This window comes from Triturus cristatus, chromosome 3_1, assembly GCF_964204655.1.
Source record: "Triturus cristatus chromosome 3_1, aTriCri1.1, whole genome shotgun sequence".
Taxonomy (NCBI): domain Eukaryota; kingdom Metazoa; phylum Chordata; class Amphibia; order Caudata; family Salamandridae; genus Triturus; species Triturus cristatus.
In genome coordinates, this window is record NC_140583.1 from 279597281 (window position 1) to 279613200 (window position 15920).

Below are 15920 nucleotides of genomic sequence, written 5' to 3' on the forward strand. Positions count from 1 at the left end.
TGAGAGAAACAGAAAGAGGGGAGAGAGATATGATGAGACAAGGGATAGGGAAAAGTGAGAGAGGGAGGGAGGGAGTGGAGAGAGAGTGGGAGACATGGGTGTGCTGGTAACCTGAAAGCGGAAGATTGAGAGTGGCGGAGCGAGATTTGGAGAGAAAGAGGCACTGAGATAGAGAGCGCGAGAAGGGGAGTGAGAGGCGGGGAAACAGGGCGCACTGAGATACAGAGGCGCCGGTCTGCACGGAGCATGGGAGGGAGGCTGGAGAGCTGGAACGAGGCGTGGCAGGTGAGAGTTATAGACTCCGAGCCACTGCGCGTTTCTCCCACATAATGCACGCGCAGAGCTTTGAGTTCTCCTTTAGGTTGTTCACAGGCGCGCACAGCCAACGATGTACAAGTCCACCGCCTGTCTTTGGGAGGGAATTTGTTGAAACTAACTGGTGTATTGCATTTTATGGCGCAGTTCTCTTGTGGGACTCACCGCTCTTGTAGAAGGACTCTCACGTATCATTCCGTGCACACACAATAAGGATAACAGCACACGCAAACACACACCAACAAGATTCACACCACGCGCAGCGCAAATGCAAGCCAGTCAGGCATCACCCGCACACCCCACGCGCGGACGCGCGCAAACACACACGCACGCCCGGGCGCCCTCACATAACCCAACAAAAAGACACACTGACTGAAGACAGTAATAGACGCGCTCACGCAGAGAGGGCCATAAATGCAAACATGCAAAGGGACGCACACGCGCAGACAAACAAATATACGCACATCACGAACAGACACTAACACTATGGAATACACACAAACACCTCCCCTTACCGAGGAGACGTAATCTCCCTTCCTCTCTCTCTGCGCCCTCCCCTCGCCACACAGGTTCCTCCGAGGCTTTCACCGCAGACCTTGCACGGATATCACCAGGAGTGAGTTTTCTTCATAGGCCCGGGACAGAAAGCGCCCCCTGTCTGCCGCCACTGTCACATCCTGCCGCCTTTAAAGTGGGTTGTGTTTATTCTAAATTTGGAGTCGCCGATTTCTGTTTTAAACAACATTAATAAAGATTAAAATAAGTCAATTTTAACGAAAGAGTGTATTTTTCAAAGATCTTAAATTCCACCTGTGTGGACCGCCATTTGGGGCTGAATGATGGAATACACAGACGGCCCCGGTAACGCCCCCGCGACCTCTGGACACATCATGATTCGGTTACAGAAACTTAATTCATTTTTAGCGACCGATCACAGGGGCTCAGACATGAATTATCCAATATTGCCAGTGATGTCCTCTTCAAATTGCTTTTAATATTGTCCCACGTTAAAAGTGGTTCTTTTTTAGAGCAGCTCAAATAACGTGCCAAGGTGATGAGTCAAAAATGTGCATATGTCTCTCTCTATTCACGCTACGCCGAAATGCATGTCATTCAAACGTAAAGCGAATTACTTAAAAAAAAAAGCAACAAAAACATTTTGTCATCCTTTCCAAAATTAAATAAAGACCAGGAATGTGTGTTTTTCTTCCTTTAAATCAATAATAAAAATGTAAGCAGTTTAATATAAATGTTCTATTTAACTTCAAACAGCGCCGCCTTCATTCCTTCAAAATAATCACTCGACCCCATTTTTAACCACAATTTTATTTTTATTGTTGAAGTCACAAGCACAGCAAAACAGAATCATTAAAAAAACGATTGAGTAATTTTCATTCATTTTCTTTCACGATATCTACATTATGTGTTTTTAATTCGCGACCAGCTGACTCCCCGCTTCCGTCAATGTATTTATTTTCCGTGTGCTTTTTTTATATAGAGAAATACTGTTATTTTGTGCTGAGAGAAGAAACTAGGGCAAAACGCACCTTGCTCTATTAAGGACGGAACACTCTGGTTTTCGCAAAGGTTCCAACATTAACTTTCAAAATCACAGATTTACTTCTCTACGCTACATTACGTCGTCTACATATGTAATACACTAGCACAGGATACGACATTTAACAGATAATCTGTCAAAGTAAAAGGTCCTGCTTTCTGTCTCCCCTCCCCCTCTCCCTCCCCAATTCTCGATCCCACAATCCCTCATCCAAATTATTCCTGTCTTTTTCGGAATTTCAAATTTAGGACATTGCGTCTTCCTACCAGAATAAAAGGTGAGCACCTTTTATTCTGACCTCAACCTGCTTGAATTTCTAGGTATGTATAGCACGGGCTATTTGTCAGATTCGTTCATGGGAAAAGTCGCGGGTAATATATTTGCGTCACTTTTGGGAAATAGAGACCGTTTGGGAGAATTTTCATAAGTGTGTATTTCTATTTGAAATCGAGGTACCAGCTGTCAGGAACATAAAGTTAGCCCTACTGAACTTCGGACTACCGAGTAACGTGTGTGCAGCTGATTCCCGCGGTTTCCGCATTCCATGATTGACCCGGTCATTTCCGAAAGAAACACGCGCCAGAACTCAGTAGTTCGTGCACCAAAATTCACAGAACCTCGGCTGCTGTACGAAAACATAAAACGAGTACCGCTTAAATAATTATGAACTGTATACAAAAATCGTAAAAAATGGCCAGAAATAATTTCAAAATATGCAGATATATATGCTTTAAATTTCGTAGCTTTTTCAGGGTCCTACTTCCGCCTGGAAGAAGTCGGAGGGGTGGAAAAACGCACGTGCAGAACAGACCAGGAGCATAACGCAGGTCCCAGCAGCCACTGCGGCGCAGTTTGGGGGCAAACACTTCAGGGACCCCCAACCTTTCAGATGGCCCCCACTCCATATAAGGCCAAGAAATATTTGTGAGATGTGGGAGACTCCGAGCCCCCTATTTGAATCCCTGGGGCCGGGGTTCATTTTACTTTACGCCACTGGAACCAAATAAGGGCGCCAGCTCACCCCACACAAGCTGGGACTTCCTCTGCAGTATCCGAAGGTAACGAGTCAGCAGCCCCTTGCCTGAGAAGAGGGAGGGAGCTGTCCAGCGCCGGAAGCTCCTGAAATATGCACAAAGAGGATACAGTGGTCAATGGACGCTCTAGTCTGTGCCTGAAGCTGTTTCTAGGAATCCCACGAACAGCTGGGAGCAAGGACATTGGACTACACGAGATCAGAAGGAAACCATGAAAGTAAAAAAGTTAAACAAAACTGTTAAATTAAGCCAGTTCTATAGACACCAATAGGATGTCCAGAAGTAAAAACTGGAATACACTGGATATTTTTTTCCATAGCTGACCTGCAGATGTTAAAAAACAAAACCCCATTCAAACCATTTGTTGCTGGTCAACTGAAAATCCCACCAGGGGATGTCAATAACACCTATGTATAGTGTTACAAAACAAATCATCCATGCTTTTATGCGCGTTAATGATATCTGATGGGGTTACTCAACTCAAGGCCATTTCACCGTTTTGATGGAGCAGAGCCTATCCTTCACCATCAAGGAATTTTACCTTTTTCTACATCAATTAAAGGTTTGGTGTAATTGTGTAATTTCTGCTTTCATAGGAGATCAGGTTGAGGTCAATGCATTGACAAGACATGGAGATGGGTGAAGGGCATCATTTAAGAAAGAATTCTCATGACAAAATAATGCCACATAATCTTGACTGTTCTCCAAATTTGGCCTAGTTGGTGGCCAAGAGATAGCTGACTCAGAGCAAAAGGGGTTCAATCTGTGCAGTGAGTTAAAAACACCATGTTCAAGAGGCTTTAGTCACTTTGGGCTTCTGTTTCAATCGGGGACAGAATAGCCATATGTGGGGTGTTCATTTACAATGGTTTTTCCCCCCCCAAACAATAGCCATTTGACTGTCTTGAATCAGCCAGCAGGTTGATTGTAATTACCGTTGATCTCCTGTGAGATGGTGACTGCCTCGGCCCCCAGTGGCAGCCGGTCGCTGTACTCAGAGCCCACCTCAAATTCCTCCTGGTTGGTCTTGGATTGGGATTCGGGGATAGACTCGGCTACCATGCTTCCCTCTTCTGCCCCCTGCCCTGTCCCTCCCTCTTCTTCTTCTTCCACCTCCACCACCCCTTCTCCAGCCTCACTTGGATCATAGTTCTTTTCTGATTCAAGGTAAGAGGCTCTAGGGTCAAAGTCAGCGGCCATGTGCTTTTCCATCGGGTCTTGGTTGTGAGTCTTCATGATGAGCTTGTACGTCTTTCCATGGTACTTTGAGAGCAAGTGGCAGCAAGTGGCTCCGAGGAGGGGGATGGTGGCCAGCCCCAGTAGAAAAATACTCACAACGATGATGATGATAAGGGAGGGGATTTCTTTCTTGGTGGTGAAGACCACCTGGACCTGGCAGTCCTCCCCCACGTAGGTCATACAGACTGAATAGTTGGTACCTGGGATCAAGCCTTGGAACCAGTATGAGTTCACACCTTCTTCAATCTTGGACCACTGGACCAGTGAGTGCCCTTTGCCGCTCTCCTTGCAAAGGTAGAGGATGCGCAGGTGGACCTTGTCAGCCTTGACTGAAAACGGGGTGAGCTGGACTTTGGCTTCCCGCTCAGAAACATCCAGGGCGATGACGCCCAGGTCAAAGGTGTGTTGCTTCAGCTCTGCACTCTGGTTAAAGGCGTGGTTGGATATATACTGGGTTGAGTCACTGGGGCCGCACTTCTTATGAAAGGGTGGTAGTTTGAAGACGGTATTCCCACCGTCCTTCTCAGCCCCCACTGTGTAGATGTTTTGCGTGGGGCTGGTGTCCTTGGTCTTCTCTTCAGGAATGGCCAAGTTTATATAATCATTTTTGGAGGGTTTCACACCAGGTTTTTTGTCACTGGGTAGGATTTTACCAGGCAGGTGGTCTTCTTTGGGGTTTACAGGATACTTCTGAGCACCAGCTACTGCCACATTTACTGAACTTTGGTTACTGCCTAACTCATTGGTGGCCAAGCACGTGTATGTCCCTTCCTCACGTTTGCTGAGGTGAGGGATGACCAATGTCCCATTCTTATAGGCCAAGAAACGATCCTTAGTTGACCTCCTGGTCTGGACAGGTATGTCATTCCTCTCCTGCTCGAGGTTGGGCTCAATGACCATGGCTTCCTCCTTGGAGGTCTGGATTTTCCACTGGAAAGTTGGCCGAGGGCTCCCAGTAGCATTGCAATGTAGCAGCAGCATTAGGCCATCAAACAGCTCAGTCGTGTCTAAGTTGGGATGGTAGGTCAGCTGAACGGAAGGGGCTGCACACTGTAGGTTTGGTATTTTCCCTAGGGAGATGCCCTTGAGGGTTGGTGGACTGGCACAAACAATGGATTCCTTTTCTGGGATTGATATCAGGGCGTTCTCAGTCCAGTTCTTTAGCCAAAGGAGATTGCAGGTACAGTTGAATGGATTGTCGTGGATTTGGAGGTAAGACATGGAAAGCAAGGCATCAAAGGTCCCCTCTGCTATGGTAGAAATGCTATTACTGTTGACTCGCAGGGAGCGGAGGTCCTTCAGGTTCTGGAGTGCATCCCCTGGCAAATGGGTCATGCGGTTGTTATTCATTTTGAGAAGCTGCAGTGCGGTGAGGCCGGCCAGGTCTTCCCAAGGGAAGTCTACAATCTGATTGTTGCTGATATCCAAGTTCTTCAAGTGCACTAGAGTGGCCAGCGTACCCTTGGCGATTGAGCTGATCTCATTGTGGGCAAGCCACAGGGATGTGACCTGAGTCACTTCCAGGAAGCAGTCCTTTTTTAGTGAAGTGATCTTGTTGGCAGTGAGGCTGAGAGTGGTCACGTTCGATGGGAAGCCCTTGGGAACCACTTGGAGTTTCTTGTAGGCACAGTCCGCAAACTGTTGGTTGTATTTGTCGACACAGACGCATAGCTCTGGGCAGCTGTGGCTTCCACTCAGGACTGCAGCTATGACGAAGAGAAGAAGCTGCTCCATCTTGTCACCTGCATGAAAGAGAAATTGGACAACTTTTATTGAATTGGTCCTTCGTTCTTTTCCACATTTAGGAAATCAGCATAGAGGAAACGGTAATTTGGGATGAAATGATACAAGGATGACTGACTGACGTGTATAGCTCACTCCACGGATCTGGGTCTCTTGGAGCGGATGGAATGGTTTCACAGAGTCTAATACCCAAACTCCATAGATTTTGGGGGGAAGGGAAGTTTATTAATGTTTCCTGTCTTCTCTCTGCGACCACAGTTCATGGCTGATACTGGTAGGGATGCCAATGCAATGTAAAATGGTAAGGATTCTTAAAAAAGAAAAGTAAACACGTTCACCAGAATTCCTCCAAATTTTTTCCTTAACAAATGTTTTTGTTTTACCTCGAAAAATAAAAAAAAACAGCATTTTATTAACACTCTCTCAGTCCCAGCATAAACTCCTTTGTGATAACATGCAATATTGTCCTAGGCAGAAAACCAGCTCATATATTCGAAGGTCATATCATTAAAGATGCGCCTATTTTAGTGTAAATATCTAATTATCTTTTAAATCTGATGTTCAGTTTTGTTTTTTCTCTTTATCCTCCACGGGGCTCGCAAAGCATCTATTTTCATTAAGAAAAAGCTTTGAGGAATGGTATTTTATATCACATGTGCAAAATGTAGGTGTCAATCTAGGAGGCCCTGTAAGATTCAAGACATCAGACCTAAAGCAGAGAAGTGAAATGTTTGAGATGGCTCTGCATTGAGTGGTCTCGTGAAATAACTGCTGTTTCTGCCATAATGCGACTTTTCCCAAGTGATGAATCAAAACGTGTTCAAAAGCTATCATTATTCCACCCTGTTTAAATTATATTTAGGCTTGTCGGGATTGTTTTCATACTTGAGACAAATGCCATTTCACTATCCATCAATTGGGGATAGAAATAATGTTTGGGCAAAAGTATCACCTCATTAGCCACAGATTCCTAATGGAATATAGCAGTCAACAACCAAAATATTACACGTTAGCCTTTTCAAAATATCTCCCATTGCACTGCAATATACGTGGTACATGTTAAGTAAGCCTGGGAAAAATTTGTGTATTTTCCTTTGTGGAAATTGAACGAAGTGTCCGAAGAATTACTCAAAACGTACGTGTTATTACCTGAAATGCTGAGGTAGCATTTTGCACTATTTGTTAGCATTAAGTGCATCCGCACATCCATTTTGGATGCATTTCACGCAAAAAAGGTGCAAAACCATATCACAGAAATAAAAGCTACTGGTGTTTGGTTCATTCTCGTTTCTCTCGTATTCTAGCAATAGGATTTGTAACAACAAACTCTCAATCACAGACGTGGTGTAAAGGTGAGACAGCCACAGAACAGTTGTATAGCGCAATGCGAGAAACTATGCAAGGTTGAACCGATGTATACAAAATGTAATCCAGGTTTAGTTTTAGTCATTTTTTTATCCCTTTGATTGTTTTTTGTTCAACTCTACAAACTATGCAGCAGAGATTGAAAATGTGACAAAAGTGTCAAATCTATAATGTAACACACAACTCTGTGCCTACACAAAGCGGTTTACAGTGGCCCTGTATTTAGTATGTAAAATAATCTGTTCATATAGCCTTATACTGAAGAGCTCATATGCGTTTCGACACATAAATCTGATGGGGTGTATTGATGATGGAAAAACTAGTTGTCACTTTATAACATTGTCCAAAAAGCCATCTAGGGGGTCTGATGACGTGAACACGAACAATGATTTAAAGGCAGAGTGGTTTGTAAATGTCATCAGAAGGACCTGGCTTGAAATTGATGGATCACAATATATTTGTTCAGCATAATTATCATATGCTAGGTTGGATCTACTTGGCATGAAAAGATAGTGTTCTTCCCAAACAGGATGATGCTTTAAGAATGATCTCACTGCCAGCAAAGTATCCATATCTCTGAGGTACTTGGGCGTGAATCTTACTGGTCATCGTAATATATCGGACTGGAGGCACACTAGCTTCTAATTGGACCATGGCGAGAGCAGAATGGGACCAGTAACGACTTGACTTAGTATCATTAATATTTCTTGGTAGGTAATGCAATAGAGAATGGCAGCGAAGCAACTGCCAATCAGCTATCCCAAAAAATCGGAGGGTTAATATTGCTAAAGACTTTAAAACAAACATTGCCAATAAATATTGCCCTGACGAAGTTCTTAGTAAAAGAACGAAACGCGTTGGCTGCCATAGAATTGTAAAAACTCAAGGAAGAATAAAGAGGAATTCTTTGGAACCATATATAATATTGAATGGACATTCTCTTAATTACCAAGGTTATGGACTGAAAGTAGTGGTGCGACCCGCAGTGGGTTTAAAGTATCCATATATGTTGGTCATGGGGCAGATGGAGATGTTTCCTTTGCTGTTGAAGAACCTTAGCTTGTCTGACTTACAAGAGGTTTGGAAGCTGCTCTCTGAAATGCGTAACTATCACTGGTCAGCTGGTTGCATGGCAGATGCTTATGGTTTATTAAACTTTCACCGGGCGAATGGTGATTGTATAAAGATGAGTGATTGGCTGGGCCTGGTGTTTTGATGTTTTAAGTATCAGAATGCATTGCCATTGCCATGCTTGGAGAGCAATTGAACGTTACATTGGAAATCAGGCAAAACCATGGTCGAGGCTACCTGTTGACGGGAATCCTACATGTTATTCTATTGAATTGTGGAAGGTGGATCCGTGGATAGCACTAACCAAATAGCCAATATTAAGAAATGTATCTCTGTATGACAATATCACCTGATTTTGTGAATATTTTAACACTATCTTCTGTGGGACAACAACCTCCAGTTAACATGTACAGTTATAGAAAATATAGTGTGGTGTCTTTCATTATCTTAGCATATGTTCAGCACATTAGAACTTCCAGTGTGTGTCATTGTAGTTGTCTACGAGGATCTGTTCGAAAGAACATGGGAGTGTAAACGAAGGATAGAAGATTCACCAATGAAGCAAGATGTGCTAACAGTGTATGTGTGTGTGTGTGTCAGGCTCTTCTGTTTATGTTGAGTCTGTCTGCATGTGTCTAAATTGTGTGTGTGTTTGTGTCTATGTTGAGTCTGTGTGCATGGGTCTGTGTCTGTGTCTGTGTCTATGGGCATGTCATTGCAAGTTTGTATAGTGCATACTGGTGTGTGAGAGAGAAAAGGAGGGAATGAGAAATGAGAAGCAAAGATGCAATCATAAAAGGGAGTGTGTGTGTGTGTGCGCGCGCAAAATAAGGCGAGATGCAACAGAACTAGGAGGCAAAGGAGAACATGAGAGAAGAACGGTAAAGTATGTGAGATAGAGATAAGCCAATGGTGGAAAAGACCTAGTGGGCGAAGGTGGAGTATAAAGGACGGAGGCAATGGGTAACGGAGCCAACAGAGAAGTAATGAGGACAATTTAAACGTAGGGAAAATAAGGGAAAATCGGGGTGAAGAGAGGCCGGCATCATAGGCCGTGCAGGGCGAAAGAGTGAACAAAAGCAGGGAAGTGGTGAGGAAACGAGAGGAAATGAGACAAGTGAAGGATTGAAGAGAAAGTGAGCCTGACAGAGGAGACTGAAGCTTCCAGTATCCATCACTGCACGGGCTCATTTCACTCGCTTTGCTCTTCTTTCTCTTGCTGTTTGATCCCTTTCTCCCGAAGCGTTTGCATCATTCACTCCCACAGCTCTTCCTGTTTGAACTCTTTCTATTCACACTGTGGGCTTCCGTTACACTTTTTTTCTGATCTTGCAACCTATTTTTGTTTTCCTTTTTACGAAGTACCTTTTTATTTTAACATTGTTCTTTGCAGCTCTTTGTATGTGTTCCCCGCCTCCTTCAATTGCTTTCATTTTTTGCGTAATTAACGTTATTTATCCCTTGTATTTCTATTTCTTATCCTCAATAGTTTGGTCGACCTCGTGTTTTTGAGTGTCGTGCTGCTTCACTATATTCTGTTTTTCAGTTGCATTCACTTTCTTTCTCTGGTCGGTTTCGTCTTTTTTTTGCTCACTTACTCAAGTGCTGGACTGACTTTCTTTCTTTTCTTTTGTCTCCTCTTTTCCACCTTCTATATCGTTCACTCTTACTTTTTCTCTCGCTTGCCCTAATTCATATGGTGGCATGTAAATGACACTCCGCGCTTAAAGTGTGTAAAACATCGTTACAAATGTCATTACAAATAAAGGACAGACGTGTTGACGCGCCCTGTGGACATGCCTCTGGGAGAGCAGAGATATTGTCAGAAGACCATGTCGTATTTTCTTCCGGGTAACCCCAGAAACCCTGCAAGTAGCCAGGCGCCGTACAGCGTGCACAATAACGTGTGTGAAATACTATGCTATGAAATTGGGGTACAGGCGTGGGAGTCGCGTTGCCTGTGCTTCGATTCCCTGCCCTCATTTCTAATCATTAAAACATGGCCTGATGTCGCATGGATAGTGAATTTCATGTAGTAGATAATAATGCAGGGGAAAATAACAGTCTGACGATTTACTTCCAGTTTCTACTCCTGTTTCCGGAAGTAAAACGAAGTATTTTGTAGCAGAAGTGTGTAGTACTGCACACACAGGATGGATGGATGGATGGGTGGATGGGTGGGTGAGTGGATGGATGGATGGATGGGTGGGTGAGTGGATGGATGAGTGGGTGGATGAACTGGTGATTGGATGGATGGCTGAATGGATGGATTGGTGGGCGGTTGGGTGGGTGAATGGATGGATGACTAGGTGGGTGAGTTTGGTTTGGACAGGAGTACATGGCATTGATGGGCAGGGACGGGTAGGTAGGCTGAGGGGTGGACGATGGATAATTAGGCAGAGAGGCAGGCGCATAGACAAGCTGGACACCCAAACCGACAGAGGCAGTGCGGTAGCCAGACAGACAGAAGGACAGGAGTTTTTGCCAGCTCTCGCGCCTCTCTATGCGCGCGTGTGTGCACAGTAGCAAGTAGGGAAGGCAGGAAAGTGTGTGAGCGAGCACCCAGGAGCCCGGTGCAAAGAACGTCTGGTCTGCAGCAGGCAGACAGACAGACAGACAGATGCATAGATAGGCTAAACAGGTAAATCTAAAGAAGAAGGCATTCTGCATTCTATATTCTGCACGACACTTATGAGCACGGTCTGTGATTTGAAGAAAGACAATATTAGAAAGTTTGAGTGTGTCCTTGCAATATCCATCCCAGAGTGTTTCCTGGCTCCGTTCTATGTAACTGCACAATATGTGTGCCTCGCACACCCTTCTGTCCCGGTGTCATACCCCACTGTCGCCCCCGCCCGCTTCTTAGCTCCATGCTGGGTCTCGGCACGTGTGGTGCGTCCGCAGTGGGCAGCGCGGAGGATCCGCTGCCGGGGTGCTCGGCTCCCTGCGGCTCCTTACCTTCTGTTCACCTTCACTACCGTCTCCCCGCACGCTGGATGTAGCGCCCCGCCCTGACACGGGGGCGTAGACCCCAGGTCCGCTCACCCCGGGGTTTGTGGGGGTTCTCTGATCTCCACCTGCGGCCTCACACTGCGCAGCGGGAAGCCCATGCCAGCGCCCCGGTCTCCAAGCCCGGCCGCGGAGTCCTCATGCTTCCTGGATGCGGAGGGTCGTTTCCCCTCCTACTGCTGCTGCGGTGCTAAGTTGTGCGCGCTCCTGCAGGCCACGGGAGCGCGCAGCCCCTCCCAAGCCTCAGCACCCCTCCCCGCCTGTTGAGGAGTGTGCCAAAGCTGCAGGGACCCCATCACACGTGCCATGCAATATTCATCGCATCAATGTGCCTCAGAACAAGCAGCCCGCTTCCCAGCGCCCCCTCAACCCCGAATCAATTTTCCTGTTGACTAATTGAATGCAAATAGCTGGAAAGCCAGCAGCACGCGCTGGAATACATCAAGGTTTTTGTCTTTCAACCTTTATAAAACCAACAAAGGCGTGATCGCTGCAGAATGTTAGATTCACGCACGTTTCTCCCCCCCCCCCACGTTGCTGCCGGGGCGCGCCCGCGCACCCCCGTTAGTTAGGGACATGGGCGCTCCATTATTAATCGATATTTTGGTCGGGTTAGCGTTCTGGATACAGCAGGGCGTGGAACGGCCTCAGACCGTCGGGCGCTTTCTGTTATTCTTGGCAGCCTCGGAGTGTATCTGTTTATAAATATTTCTTCTTTTCGGAAACAAGGAACCTGCTCAACAGTTGCTGTCCGCTTCATTGGACTGTGATGTCCCCTGTCCTAGGGCGCTTCGGCAGATCCCTTCTTGGCCGTGGCACGCCGAAGGGAAGAGAGAAGAGGGGTGCGGAGAGGGCGAGAGGGAATAGAGGGGTGGAAATATGCATATGAGATAAGAGGAGGGTGCAGAGAGGAAACAGCAAAGTTCGGTAGGGGTTGGAGGGGGGAGTGCGGAATAGAGGACACAGTGATGCAGAGGAAAGAGAAGTGCGCTTGTGAACGCCCTTTTCTCTGAATCCTGAGAAACCGAGGGGGTAACAGGCATGCTTCTTGGGTGGCATTCTTTAGGGGTGCGGTGGAATTGTTTTGGGGCTCCAGGACACTCAGGAGTCACTGGCTTCTTTCCTCTCTTACTGCACCCAAAGCTGATCCCCAAGTTCACCCGTAAGCACCTGACTCTTAAGTTAGCCAGGGTTCCTCGTGATTGCTTGAGACTCAGAACTCAGTAGAGTGAAATAACAATTAACCAATCACAGTCTACCCAGGGCTCTGCATTTTAAATGAAGAACGACGTATCTTGGTACAGCCGAATACGAAATAGAAAATCACAGATGCAAATGTAGAAACTGTTAGCAATGCCAAACAAGGTAGATAGCTTCTCACAATAAATAATTTGTCTCTTCTGGCTTTATAAAAGATATCTAAAATGAATAACTCTCTGCCTATAGGCTTTGACAAAGTGTTGTTCCAACTACCTCAAAACGATATCGTCTACATATCCTACTGTCTATCATATATTTCTTTTACATACTGTTGCTATGGGGGTGATTATAATGGCTCAAAGACTGCTACTGCAGGGCCGGCGGTGGCAACCGCCGGCTCTGCAGTGGCGGTCCTTCCGCCATCACACATATTTTTCCCACTGCCAGATTACGATGGCGGTGGGTATCGCAGCGGACGGAAAGTCCATCCGCTGCTTTTCTGCCAGTTGGCAATCCTTACAATTGCCGGCCGGGCGGAGCTGGGCAGTAATATGGCAGTGATGCCTAGCAGGCACTGCCAGCCATATTATGATGTGGGTTGTTGCAGGCCTTTCCATGGCGGCAGAAAGGCAGGCGGGGAATGGCTTTGGGGGGCCCACAAGGATGAGGGGGTGCACTTGGGAGTACCCATCGTGCCGCACGCCATCATAATGAGCCCCATTGTATTTATATTTACTCCATATGTAACTTGTGTAATTACTGCTGTGCCAACTCTGTAAAGCACTCTGATACCTTGAGGTCAAGTTTGCGTTGTACAAAACTCGATAAATAAATAGAATAAACAAATGGATCTGTCTGTATTGGCTTTAACATGTGGCTTTAAGTGTTTTTTTAGTACCTTCTCATGCGGCCTCCAGGGAATGTGGAAGTTAAGGACTCAGCCCTACTTTCAGGCTGCTCCTCCTTAACGTTACAATCAGTGACTAATTTGTAAAACAATAAGGGGCCGATTCCGATAGCCGGTCGGAGAGCTGTTCGTAGCCTTACCGTGCGACCGACACGTACCCGGAGCCGGTCCGTCCTGTAGAGTAAGTACGATGCGCATAACTGCAAAAAACACGACCGACACGTAGGCTGTGAATCAAGCTCCATTCTCCGCCCGAGCCGTAACTCCTAACGATGAACCGAGTCGCCCAGGGCAGTATCCATAGCACTTTCCGGTATGACAAGTACGATGCGTACTTCCTATGCACCGGACGGGTCGTCACGTACGGAACGTCACAACATTCGGAAAACAAGCAATATCAGCTACGATTCACGCCACAACTCAATACACGGCTACGAGACGGAGCAGCTTGCAGCGGGTACGAGACGGAGCAACAAGCAGCGTGTACGACACAAGCACATCATGAAACCCATCGCGCAGGTCATACCAGTACTCTACATCTATGACCAGATCAGGAACCGACGCCGACGGCGCAGACGGTAAGTCAGACACCTACCACATAAACAAACAACACGTACCCGAAAAATGGTACACACACACAGGGGATCCACATCCTGGCCACTAACAACAGCCCACCATAGGGGTTGCATGGCCAGCACCACTAACACCCCCACCCATAGGGCTCAAGTTGCCCATCACTACCCCCATACCCACTCACAGGGGACCTGTTGCCCATCACCCCTGCCACCCCCACCCATATGGCTGATGTTGCCCATCACCCTTGCCACTCCCACTCACAGGGGATCTGTTGCCCATCACTACTGCCACTCCCACCCATAGGGCTGATGTTGCCCATCATCCCTGCCACCCCCACCCATATGGCTGATGTTGCCCATCACCCCTGCCACCCTCACCCATAGGGCTGATGTTGCCCATCACCCTGCCACCCCCACACATAGGGCTGATGTTGCCCATCACTCCTGACACCCCCACCCATAGGGACTATGTTGCCCATCACCCCTGCCACCCCCACCCATAGGACTTATGTTGTCCATCACTACAGCCACCCCCACCCATATGGCTGATATTGCCCATCACCCCTGCCACCCCCACCCATAGGGCTGATGTTGCCCATCACCCCTGCCTCCCCCACACATAGGGCTGATGTTGCCCATCACTCCTGACTCCCCACCCACAGGGACTATGTTGCCCATCACCCCTGCCACCCCACCCATATGGCTGATGTTGCCCATCACCCCTGCCACCCCCACCCATAGGGACTATGTTGCCCATCACCCCTGCCACCCCCACCCATATGGCTGATGTTGCCCATCACCCCTGCCACCCCCACTCACAGGGGACCTGTTGCCCATCACCCCTGCCACCCCCACCCATAGGGCTTATGTTGCCCATCACCCCTACCACCCCCACCCATATGGATGATGTTGCCTATCACCCCTGCCACCCCCACTCACAGGGGACCTGTTGCCCATCACCCCTGCCACCCCCACCCATAGGGCTTATGTTGCCCATCACTACTGCCACCCCCACCCATAGGGCTGATGTTGCCCATCATCCCTGCCACCCCCACCCATCTGGCTGATGTTGCCCATCACCCCTGCCCCCCCCACCCATAGGGCTGATGTTGCCCATCACCCCTGCCACCCCCACACATAGGATGGGTGATGTGCAACACATCCAGCATACTCCAACATCAGGTATGTCCGCAAAATACATCCCCCCCTAACATCATGTCAACAGTGTGTAGTCTGTGACAAATGCCCACAACAGTGATTATGGCTACGAGCATACAATGTAAGTAACAGCACATGTGTGACCAACACATGAGTGTGACATAGACAAGGCAAGCATCACCATAGCGCTGTGGCAATGTAAAATGAACACCCCCTCACTGTGTACAGCAGAAGTAAAGTGGGGGCTCACAAAATGCAGCAAATGTCGAGCATTGTGGTGATGGGGATCAAACATCCCTCAACACAGTGACCAAAAGGTAAGTGTCATCATGGTCAAAGCTGCAAATAACTGACAGCATGTATGATCCCTGCTCCCAACACATCAAACACTTCTGGGGGAAAATAGTGATTGTGTCCCATACACACAGAGATGTGGTGAGGCTAACAGTGCTGTGAAAACATAACACACTCTCGACCATGTGCAGACAAGCACCACACACGGGGGCTGACAATGCATACAGCGTACAATGACACAACAGCAGAAGTGACCATCACCAAGCATGCACACATCTCGAAAATAGACACACCAATCAAAACAACATGTGTAGACTGTAGGTGTCAGATCCCAAACTCACATTCCATGCCAGCAGTGGCACCTAACAACCAGGATGAATGTGCACAATGATGTGATATGACTCACAGGGACAGCATGCACAATCACAGAAACAGCATCCAGACAAAGTCCC

The 15920-nt window shown here is 47.2% G+C and overlaps 1 protein-coding gene across 1 annotated transcript; it reads right to left on the bottom strand.

Moving 5' to 3' along the window:
* Positions 1-1625: 1625 nt before the first annotated feature.
* On the bottom strand, positions 1626-11626 carry ISLR2 (immunoglobulin superfamily containing leucine rich repeat 2). The gene is made up of 2 exons (XM_085643889.1): positions 11284-11626; positions 1626-5888 (listed from the first exon to the last, which is right to left on the bottom strand). Exon 2 carries the CDS (start codon positions 5878-5880, stop codon positions 3817-3819), a length of 2064 nt encoding a protein of 687 aa, XP_085500015.1. The 5' UTR covers positions 5881-5888; positions 11284-11626; the 3' UTR covers positions 1626-3816.
* Between the last annotated feature and the right edge of the window lie 4294 nt (positions 11627-15920).

Excerpts from the sequence above, each read along its gene's own strand:
- ISLR2 (XM_085643889.1), bottom strand. The coding sequence starts at position 5,880 with ATGGAGCAGCTTCTTCTCTTCGTCATAGCTGCAGTCCTGAGTGGAAGC.